Here is a 12,297-nt window from a genome sequence, read left to right as displayed (position 1 = left end):
ATCTAAATAAAAGTGCCTCTCTGTGGACTCGTCATCCAGGGACCCCTGTAACCGTTCCAATGCTCCCAGGCGAGGAGGAAGAGGAAAGGAGTTTCACCCTAGGAACGCTGGTCCCGCGTGAGGTTTGCAGCGTTAACCAGAATCACACAGCTCTTGGGCAACAGGGCTGTGTTCCTGCTCTTTCTTGAAGCCAGGTGTGCAGACTTCTACCCAACCAGTGGAGGTCAAACAGGGTGGGGTGGGGGTGGGGGGTTATCAGCAGCCTGGGTATCACCTGGAGGTCGTTCACGATCAGAGTCTCAAAATCTGCCCAGACATTCAGGATCAGAAACTCTTGGGACAGGGATGGATGTTCTGTGTTTGGATACATACTCTGGCTGATGCCGATATAGTCCAACATCTCTGAACTACTGTACTTTATCATGAGGTCCCCTTAAATCAAGCTCTAAAGACCACTGAAGAAGAAACCAGTCTCATTTTGAAATCAAATAAAGGTGGTTAAAAGACATGGGACTTGGGTGGGACATGGCGAGGGGTATCTGCCTACCGGTAAGAAAGAAGCGGAAGAGATGTATTTGATTGAGTGCCATGAGTCATTTTGGCAGGAAAATGGGCTTTTTCCCTTGTCAAGATATATCATTAAAAAAATAAGAAAAATATTAGGCCTCTGTTTTCCAAGAAAAATAACTAAAGCCAGGGTTATTTTCTATTTTCATAATTTTGCTGGGTTATCTGTAATGCGGCCTACACATTTCTAGAACTTACCTATTGAAATGATGTTTAGGTTTCCTCAAAAAAATATAAACTATATTGCCTCATCAGTAATATTATATCCATAGGCATATATCTGTTAAATCTGTGAGAGTTTATGCATTGATTTATGCATAAATTGATTTATGTGAGTTTATGCATTGATTTATGCAATATAAACTATATTGCATCATCAGTAATATTATATCCGTAGGCACAGTCTGTTAAATCTGTGAGAGTTTATGCATTGACTTACTGCCCAACTCCAATTTTATGACTTAAAAAAATTCCTCACCTCCCTGTTTCCATTTCTCCTTACCTAGAACAGATTTCATTTGGTGGTTAGCTAGAAATGCTGATCTATTATCCTTTAGGGTTCCGGAGTTTGCTGATTTATATGCATTTATGAGCCAGTGAATAATGCTTGCAGGTGAATCGCATTATATTGGTTTTGCAAGAACTGACTCAGAATCTGACACCCAGTAACAGAAGGTCATACAAATCATCACATCAACACTAGACTTTATTACATTTGTTTGTAATTTATTTTGCTTATGGTTTAATGTCTTACAAGCAGAAGAATATTCTTGACATCAAAGAAGTTGCAGCCTGACTTGATCCCAGCAGGCGTCTGTCCACTTCAAATACTACAAACATTCTTTGTTGGCAAAACAATATGGTTTGAAACTTTACCAGCATTAATTTAGAATTGGCTAATTACTAAAAAAAGATAGGCGTTCCATCATGGTGCTGGGCACTGACACCAAAATTTCAGTTGAGGACAACCTGACATTTATATCCCAAAACAAAAGTGCATCATAAAATTAATAAGTTAATGATCTAAAAGACACATAGCCTTTCTCGAAGATAAACATGCTTAATTTACAAGCCACTCTGGAGTACAAGGAAAGAAACAAAATGAAGCTGTATAAATTCATTTTTGAAGGATTTTGAGACTCTCAGCTTATATTTTAATATTTTGTTCATATATAGCCAACAGTAAGAGAGAAAGCCAACCTAGGGTCAGCCCAAAGTTCTGCAGGAGAAACATCAACCAGGGTCGCCGTGTTTGAACATGAGTCATTTCAGGAAGCTAAAAAAAGAATAAAAAACCAGAATAAGATCCAGATATACTCACTGCTGGGAAAAGTTTGGTGGGAAAACATGAGAGACTCTGTTATTCAGAACTTAATAACCTTTCAAATTCCCAAAACAGTTACAAAATGCTTGATACCTACTCTTGACCAAAATTTTAAAATATAAGATAAATTAAGTCATTCAACTGTGGTTAGAAGGATCGTAGCGTTGCCAGAAGTCTTAAAATGACATAGTTATCAGCCTAAAGCAAACCCAATCCTTCTGACTTTGGTTTTCTGAGAGTGCTTAAATGTGAAATAGATGATGAAGTATTATTTTTGACTCTTCTGTTAGGTTTATGAAGCCGCTAGATGTACTGGTTGTTACGAAGCACATATTTGTTTCCTTTCAAAGAGATCACCAAGGTCTTCCTGACCTTCAGAACAATAAAGACACCATGCCCTAAAGCTGTATTTTACTCTCAGAGAGGCAAGTGGCAGCTGTTTTTTTAGTGGAATGGCTTTAACGCCACGTGGAAGAAAATGTTCTCGTGAGAGTCTGGGGGGAAAGCAGCTCAATGTGTTCCTTTTTTTTTTTTTTTTAATCTCTTCATATTTATTTATTTATTTATTTTCATTATGTTAGTCACCATACAGCACATCATTAGTTTTTGGTGTCGTGTTCCACGACTCATTTTTTTTTTTAACTGAAGTGCACTTGACACACATTATTACCTTAGTTTTGAGTGTACAACATAGTGATTTCACATCTCTGTATGTTCTACTGTGCTCACCACAGATGTAACAACAGTCTACCTTACAAGGCTAGAATACCAGTGACCATATTCCCTATGCTGTAGCTTTCATCCCCGTGATGTTTCTGTCTCATATTCCTTTGAATCCCTCATTATGCGAAGGAGAGAGTGACGTATCTCTTGCATGACATAGTCATTTCTATTGGGAAACTGGCTTAAGTCAACATTGAGGGAAAACCTCACTGGGCCATGACATTATTGACATTTTGGGTTGGATAATTCTTTGTTATGGGGGCTCTTGTGTGGGTTAAAGGATGTTCAGCAGCATCCCTGGCTTCTACCTGACAGATGTCAGCTGTTACCTCTGACCCCAGTTGTGACAACCACAACTGTCTCCAGATGTTGTCCCAAGTTCCCCGGGGAGGTTAAAAAAAAATCACCTCTGTTTGAGAACTACCAGGTTATTTACAGCAAGAAAAAGGTAAAACCTGTAAAATATGCAAGGGTCTTAGATTTATGGCAATAAAAAGTTGATGTATTCTTTTTCTAGGTTGGCTTGTTTTTTTAATATCTGTCCAAGAGCATCCTGAATGTTCTCTTTGGGTATGCTTGAGATGGTTGTTTCTCCTTTTAATTAGAGAAATTGACAGGATGAGGATGAGGGTTATTGTGATCTGCTATCTCACACCCTCACATGGAGCAGTGGACCAAAAGGTAAAGTAGGATCCAGAAATGCTATCCTGGGTGGATGACCTTAAACAGATTGTGTCCTTTTGGTCTTTTTCTGCCATGTTTAAACATAAGCTTACCCGTACTACTTTATAGTAAAAAGTATGTATGTATGGTTCATTATCTATTATAAATTTAAAATGACATTTTGAAAATCCATAGACCATTCCCAAAGGGCTGGCAATTGATGGTTCTCTTGAGGGATTAATAAGATACATGCACTGGAGTTTCTAAGACAGCTGATTCTCAGGAGTTTGTAAGCAATTTCCAAGTGTTTACTTCAAGGCCAGACAACATAGGTGACCAGTTTCCTTCTATCTCAATAATTTGTCTCTCGGACCATCTGTGAGACATAATTATGCCATCTCTGGTCACAAAAAGGCTCAAACTTTGATTAACCTTATTTCCAAATAACTAAGACATTGTGTAATTCCTTCTCCTTGTTTTTCAAGCAAGGTAATTAATATTCATCCTCAAGATGTGGATGAATTAACAACTTGTCTTATGCCTACTATGTCTGGTGCCATCTGACTGTTGTTCCTTTCTGATGAAGTAGAAGTAATTTCTAAGAAGTTTTTTTGGGCAAATACTCCTATAATATGAATAATTGGATGAACCATCATGATTGTTTTTAGTGTATTGTTGAGAAAATACTTCAGCAAAGATGCAAAGCATGCTGGTGAAAACAGTTCTAGTTCCAAACATAGAACTTGAGACGGATTTTCAAACCACCTATGTCTTAACCTACATTTTAGAAAGCTCCTTTTTGAAGTTCCATCTTTGCTGCAAATATCTACTCAGGGTCTGTGGTTGGAAAGATGTAGGTCTTCATCAGCTAGACTTAATAGCCAAAATGTTTAAGATACAAAACTGCAGAGATTAAATTAGTGTCTTGGGACTTCCTTCATAATCTCCATCAGTTTCTATCCCAACTAAATCCCAAAATGCCACAATTCTTAAAAATAATTTTTGGACCTATTGTTTTTCTCACCAGCCTAAGTTTATAGACCAGCTATTGGCTTATAGTGTGAGACACACAATAAAATTGAATAAATGTGTTTAGAAGAGTTTCCAGGCTCTGTCAGTGACCCCACTCCCAGTAAGAAAACCAAGAATCCTTGATTCTGAGTACATAAATGGCATTATCCACTAGAAAACACCATGAGGATTCTTACAGCTCCAGGAGCCACCAGTCACATGAATGCAATGTCTTCTGGGAAGTTTTGCAGCAGGGTCCCTGCTTTTTACTTTTTAATCAAAATGGCTGCCTCTACGATCTCGCCATCCATGGAGGTGGGACTTCTAGCAGTTCATCTTTTCCTTGAACTTCTTCAGGATGCTCTGGCTGAAGGTTTTATGCAGCACTTACTTTCACTGACATCCATTTTGTCATGCCCCATCTGAAGTCCTGCACCCTCATCTACTACTAAATTACTAAACTCCTTTTATTTAGGAGGAAACAATGGCTCAAGGAGGATAATGACTTACTCAGTCACATAGATGTGACATCAGAATGAGGACAAGAAGCCAGCTCATCTCATTACTGTAGAGGACTGCAGGAATGCAGACAACACCGACTCCATCTTTGGCCCTCCATTGTGTTCATATTTGTTCAGTGAGCTCTCTTAGGGCTACATGTCCTGGCCCTCTTGGAGATTAATATACATGTCTTAGACATGCCCACTGAGGCTGAGATTGGGGGAAGCTTGTTTTGGTTTCCCATGATTCTGTTAGAGATAACACAGTCTTTCTCCTTCCTGATGCACAGGTGATGCCCAAGATCTAATTAAAGCTTAGCTGTCCATCAGGGGCATGCAAGCCCTTGGAGGTGCATGTGAACACTTTGATCTCATGACAATGAACTTCTGTGTTTTCCCTCTATATAATTGGTGCACTAAGGTCTACACTAAGGTCTGGATTTTGCAGAGAGTAACTATGCTGCTGCCATATATCATTGCTTGCCCAATCCCCAATCCCCATCAGTAAATTATCCTGAATAAAATTCTGTGTAAACTATATGGAATGGTCTGCTTCATTTTCTGTTCTCACCATGCTTTCTCGGTTTGGGGGATACTTTACTGTCTCTCTTCTACCTTCTAAAGAACTATAAAGACCAGCTCTCTGCCTGAAATTCATCTCTATTATGACCAACACATTTCCACCTAATTAGAAAAAAGTGGAAATATCAAAGCTAACAATGTTCAAATAGACATAAAAGTCACTGCATGTAATGAAAACATAATGAAAATATATTATGCAACATATAGATATCATGCTGCTTTCGTTGTAAAAGATATCATGCTATTGATTCTGTTTTTAAGGCAGACAATGTGTACTTGAAGAAGCTATTTAAAAAAAGACTAACTTTGTGAGCCTATAAAAATGGACAAACGATGAAAATCAGCATTTCAAAAAAAAAGTTTAGGGTCAGTCTCATTCTGATATGGATCATCTTAATTTGGGTGGTCTATCTGAACTTCTCATGTCTGTACACAAATGGGCTTGGTAAGAAAATCCAGCTAAGTCTGCTTTTGAGACAATACTTGGCTCTTTTTTGAATGATTATGGATGAACATATAAATCATAATATCTCTTGGATATACACCAAAATACCAGAGAGTCTTACAAAAAGTCTTTCCAAAAGATACAAATGTAAAATGCCAAATCTCAACCATGTCTGATTACAGCATTTCGCTTACTTTGAATCTACCCACATTTTTTTTAATCATTTCAGTAAGTAAATTTTGAAGGAAAATAAAGATCCATATGAACTAATTTTCAAGGGTATATAGTTTGTTTTTTTCTTTTAAAGAAATTCCCGATGTCAGTTTTATTGCCCCCATTTTCCCCCTGGATTTCAAGAGAGGAAAGCCTCCTTTTCCTCCTGGGCAATTAAATTATTTTATTGAACAATTTTATAGATCTTGATTTATAGCCTAAGACTAGAGGGGGTGAAATGATGGATAGAGTATGTTAACTGAAGAAAAAGGTCAGGAAAAAAGAGAAACGTTAGCAAAACATCTTTGCCCAGAGATAGAGCCAAGAGACATATATTTTTTAGATTTCTGCCAGAAACTTGGAAGCCTTGAGGTAGAAAATAATTTCTTTTTCACCTGCAATGTTCAGCAAGTTCCCCAACTCAAGTCAGTGGATGCCTAAACATGGCAGTCAAGGAACTGTAATTTTCTGGCAAAAAAAGAAAAAAAAGAAGAAGAAAAAAAGAAAATCTTTAAAAGATAGTCCTTTATCATGCCATTGTTTTATTTTAAAATCTGAACCAGACACAGGAGAGAAATTCCCTGAGATGCACCGAGTCTACACGGTGACTGACTTGTCTGCAGGTGTAGTATTATAGGAATTATAGCCAACCGGTAATTAGAATTTCTGAACATTTTAGAAAGTGATATTAAGTAAATAATTCACACTCGAGGCAGTTCCCATAACTGTACTCATAGTCAAGCTAAAGTTTTAAAAGCAATGCTCATGGAAATTGGTAGAACCCATCAGGAAAGAAACTGGATAAATTCTAATGTCTTGTGCTATACAATTAATTATATACTAGGGAAGACATCACAAAGGAGGACAATCTATAAAACATTCTCTAGAACTTAGGTTTTTGATTTCTCCTTACACATCTAAGCTTCAGAATCTTGCCGTGCAAAGCCTTCTCTGTCTACTTCCATCTGTAATCTGAAACTGGTTTCTTGTTGGTGTTAAAGATCTCTCACTAGGTATTTCCACATTGCTTTCAGTATGAATCATAAAGGTACATCCTGAAAAAGAAAGTTCTGTATCCGATGCTTCTAATAAATGCTAAAAAAAAAAAAAAAAAACTGAAGTCCTTTCACCATGAAAAATTTACAATTTAAATATAAATATTCAACATTCACTTGCTGAAGACATTCGGTGGATGTCTCCGTTGCAGGTAAGATTGTCATTCATATATTTTCTCCTCTCTCAGGAATGCATAGTTTTTGGCATTATCAACTTTCAAGAGAAATGATTTGCTCCTCCATTCATGAATCTCCCTTGATAACTGACTTATACCATCTTCTTTTCAGAAGATTCCTAAAATCCTTTGTGCACACTGAGTTATGTATTCATTTGCATTTGCTAAGAGGAGCCATTCTTGTTCCTAGAAATATGATGAGAGAAAATCTCAGAAACTTATTTTGTAGGCTGTCCTAGTAAAGCTTAATCTCTCTAGGGGCACATACTCCATGGACTGCTCTTACTGTCACATCTGTAATGAGCTCAATCGTGTCCTTTCAGAAGACCCACATCTGAGAATAAGATGGAAATTTATTAATGAAAGTCATGGTTTGGCTTGCAAATCTGCAACTATCTGTTTGCATATGCAAACTATACACTTAAAATTTTAATAACAAAACTTCTGGTTTCTGGTATGTCATAGAAGATAAGAAGTCACCAGTTCACCCAGCAACAAGTAAAAAAGATGAAGAAACTGAAAAATCAACAACTCTCCTCAGATATGACAGAAAAGCGAGATCAAATGGCTGACCCAATCATTGAGAGAAAGAAGAGTGTACACAGAGAATCCAGTTTACCTGAGCAGAAACCTATAACCAGAAACCAGTGCCAGGGCAGAGAAATAAACTGTAATGGACAAATTACTAGAGATTCAGTGTAGATAAGTCTAAAAGTAAAAAATCTAGGGGGACCCAGTCTTAAGTCTTCATCCTCACTTCTGTGGATTTTTTCTGCCAGGAGCTCTACTGAATTCTCACGGTGAGTATTGGGAGGAAAATCCCTTCATGCTTTTATCAGGAGGAAGATAAAGGAGCCATTTTGAAATATGCCAGGGAATTCTGATATTAACAAGGACTTCTCTTAAGAGAAACTATTTTATCAGAGCCTAACCTGCTGGGGTTTTATTGGAGTTTTATTATCCTACCTACTAAAGAGAAATACTCAATTTCACCCCCCTCTAGCCATTCTCTTCCACCTAAAGAGGGAGGAGACAAGAAGTTCACCATCTGGGAGCACCAGCTCAACAAAATACCAAGACCCAATCAAAGACCTATATAATGCTTCCCCCCTCCCCATACCTTACTCCTCTATTATTAAAGGACTATTTGCCACAGTTCCTTTTACCCAGTACATTATGGCTTCCTTTCAACAAAAGTAACACGAATTACATGAAAACCAAAAAAACACAGTTTGAAGAGACTGAACAACCATCAGAACCAGAGTCAGATACAGCAGGAAAAAAAAGTTGGCATTATCAGGCCAGGAGCTTAAAAAGAGAAAACAAAACAAAACAAAAGACCATGATATGGAAAAGGCTTTAATGGGAAAAGGAGACAACATAAACAATCAAAAATAATATCAACAGAGAGATGGAAATTCTAAGAAAGAATAAAAAAAATGTTAGAGATAAAAGATGCTGCAAGAGAAATGAAGAATAAGGGACTCATTAGTAGATTGCACATGGCGGAGGAAAAACTCTTGAGTTTGAAGATATGACAGTAGAAACTTCCAAAATTGAAAAGCAGAGAGAAGAAAGACTAAAAAAACAAAAGAAAAGAAAAGAAAACAAAACAAAACAAAAACTCTCAAAACACAATATCCAGGGACACCTGGGTGGCTCAGTCAGTTAAGTGGCTGCCTTCCACTCAGGTCATGATTCCCAGGGTCCTGGGATTGAGTCCCACATCAGGCTCCTTGCTCAGCAGGGAGTCTGCTTCTCTTTCTGCCTCTGGCTGTTTGTACACACACACACTCTCTCTCTTTCTGACAAATAAATAAATAAAATCTTTAAAAACAAACAAACAAACAACCCATCCCCACAATATTATAAGGTACTTCTATTACCCATGAGGTAGTGTTGAAAGTGGAACTGGATTACTTGTAAATGTATTATAAATAAATAAACATAACCACTTAAAATACTAGAAAAGAAATATAATTAATGTGCTAATAAGTGAGTCAAAATGGAATTGTATAAAATGTTCAATTAAAATCACAAGGCAGAAAAAGTGTGGAAGACAAAAGTAGAAACAAAGAATAATAGGCAACAATTAGAAAACAGTAACGAATATGGTAGCTATTAATCCAACTATATCAATAATCACTCTAAATGCCAGTGGAATAAATATGCTGAAAAATAGACAGGGATTTTCAGAATGGATCAAAAATAAGACCCAACCATATGCTGTCTACAAGAAGTCCACTTTAAATATAAAGACATACAGATTAAAAAGTAAAGGGATGGAAGATCTATCACATTACACTAACCAAAAGAAAGCAAAATACCTACGTTAATTTCAAACAGAGCAGACTTCAGAGCAAGGAATGGTATCAAGTATAAAGATGGCCATTAGATAAAGAAAAAAGATTCAATACTCCAAAAAGACAGACCAATCCTTATTGTGTGTGTACCTAACAACAGATTATTAAAATATGTGAAACAAAAATGGACAGAACAGCAAAGAGAAAGAAAAGGATCCACTATTTGATTGGAGACTTTAACCCAGTCTCTCAGAAATGGGCAGATCCAGCAGGAGAAAATCAGTAAGATCACAGTTGAACTAAAGAGCACCATCAATCCACTGGATATTATTGACATCTGTAAACTACTTCATCCAATAACAGAAGAATACACATTTTTTGGCAAGCTCACATGGAATTTTCACCAAGATAGGTCACATTCTCTGCCATTAAACACACCATAATAAATTTTAAAGAATAGAAATCATATAATGTCTACTCTCAACTAAAAATGGACTTAAACAAGAAATTAGTGACAGAAAAGTAGCTGAATAATCCCCAAATACATGGAAATTAAATAACCTAGTTTCTAAATAACACAAAGGTCAATAAAGAAATCTCAAGAAAAATTTTAAAGTATTTGAACTAAAAGAAAATAGAAATACAAGTAATCAAAATTTGTGGGCCTCAGAGTGAAAGAAGTATGTAAAGCAAAATTGTAGCATTGAATGCATAGATTAGAAAAGAACAAAGATCTAAAATCAATCATACAGACTTCCAATTTAGGACACTAGAAGAACAGCAGATTAAATCCAAAGTCAGGAAAAAAAAATCAAATAACAACATTAGAGTAGATATCAATAAAATTGAAAATAGGAAATCAGTAGAGAAAATCAGCAAAACCAAAAGTTGGTTCTGTGAAAAGGTCAACAAAATCAGTAAGCCTCTACACAGGCTAAGAAAAAGATAGAAAACACACATTGCTAATATCAGAAATCAAAGAGCTATCACTACAAATACCAAGGGTAATAAAAGTGTAATAAAGGAAAGTTCTGAATAACTCAATACTCACAAGTTTGATCATCTAGAGGAACCACACCAATTCCTTGAAAAACATAGCTGCCAAAACTCACACAGAAAGGAATACACAATTGGAATAGGCCTGTATCTATTTTAAAAATTGAATCAATAATTAATAATCTTCCAAAAGGTTATTCACCGGTGAATTCAACCAAACATTTAAGGAAGAAATCCTACCAATTCTCTACAATATTTTCCAGAAGACAGAGCAGAGGGAATACTTCCCAACACATTCTATGAGACTAGCAATATCTTAATATGGAAACTAAAGACATTACAGAACAACAATAGGGTAATACTTCTTATGAACAGAGATGCAAAACTTCTCAACAAAATATTAGAAAATTGAACCCAGCAGTATATAAAAAGAATTATACACCACAGTCAAGTGGGATTTATTCAATTATACAAGGCTGGTTCAACATTCTACATTACTGTGATCTACACTGCAACATCAACAAGTTAAGAAGATATCAACAGATGCATAAAAAGCATTGGCAAAATTGAACATCCATTTATGACAGAAACTCCCAGCAAACTAGGAAAAGAGAGAAACTTCCTCAAAATCATAATGAACATCTGTAACAAAAAAACCCTACAGGTAACATCATGCAGAAAATTTACGGCTAAGATCAGGGACAAGGCAAGGACATCCCCTAGCACCCCTGTTTTTCAACATCAGATTGGGATTCCTAGTGGGTGCGATAAGAGACTAAAAGGAAATAAAAGGAATACCCAAAAAATGCCATCTATAAAATCCAAAAGAATCATTTAAAAAAACCCTCCTAGAATAAGTGCATATTGCAAGGTTGCATGATACAATGTTAATACACAAAAGTCAATTCTTACATATGAAGAAAATGAACAAGTAGAATCTGACTTAAAAACTCAATACCATTTATATTAGTACCAAAAATAGTGCTATACCTATGTATAAATCTATATGAGGAAAAGTATAAAATTCTAGTAAAAGACATCAAGGACAAACTAAATACATCTGGAGATATTCCATGTCCCTGGGCAGGAAAACTCAATATTGTCAAGATGTCAGTTCTTACTATAGATTCAACACAATCCCATTCAAAACCTCAGCAAACTACTTCATGGATATTGACAAACTGATTCCAGAATTTATATGAAGAGGGAAGAGACCCAGAATGGCCACCATAATATTGAAGAAGAATGAAGTTGGAGAGTTGACACTAACCGTCTTCAGACTTACTATAAAAACTATCACAACAGTGTGGAACTGGTGAAAGAATAGAAAAACAGATCAATGGAAGAGAATAAAGAGGCCAGAGATAGAACCACATAAATATAGTCAACGGGTCTTTGACAAAGGAGCAAAAACAATAAAATGGAACAAAGACAGTCTTGTCAACAAATGGTGTTGGAATTATCAGACAGCCACACGTGAAAAAATAAAAAAACCCTATAATGAATCTGTATGCAGAACTTCCACCCTTCACAAAAATTAAGTCAAGATGACTTACAGGTCTAAATGGAAAACACAAAACCATGAAACTCCTAGAAGATAACAAAGGAGAAAACATATATGACCTTGGGTATAGTGATGCCTTCTTAAATATAATACCAGAGACATGATTCATGAAAGAAATAATTGATAAGTTGAGTTCATTAAAATTAAATTTTCTTCTCTGTAAAAGACAAGTCAA

General features: G+C 36.2%; 1 protein-coding gene across 1 annotated transcript in view; it reads right to left on the bottom strand.

Moving 5' to 3' along the window:
* Window positions 1-1,714: 1,714 nt before the first annotated feature.
* SLC39A12 (solute carrier family 39 member 12) overlaps window positions 1,715-12,297 on the bottom strand; it is a gene marked incomplete at both ends in the record, with an annotated part of 83,912 nt that continues 73,329 nt past the window's right edge. Inside the window, one exon of the mRNA XM_080811391.1 lies at window positions 1,715-1,843. Within this exon, the coding sequence (XP_080667517.1) occupies window positions 1,715-1,843 (129 nt within the window). The remainder of the gene's footprint in view (window positions 1,844-12,297) is intronic.

The sequence above is a fragment of the Martes martes genome (assembly GCF_963455335.1).
Source record: "Martes martes genome assembly, chromosome: 8".
Taxonomy (NCBI): domain Eukaryota; kingdom Metazoa; phylum Chordata; class Mammalia; order Carnivora; family Mustelidae; genus Martes; species Martes martes.
Note: the sequence above shows the minus strand (reverse complement) of the source record. Positions and strands in the feature narration are given on the sequence as shown.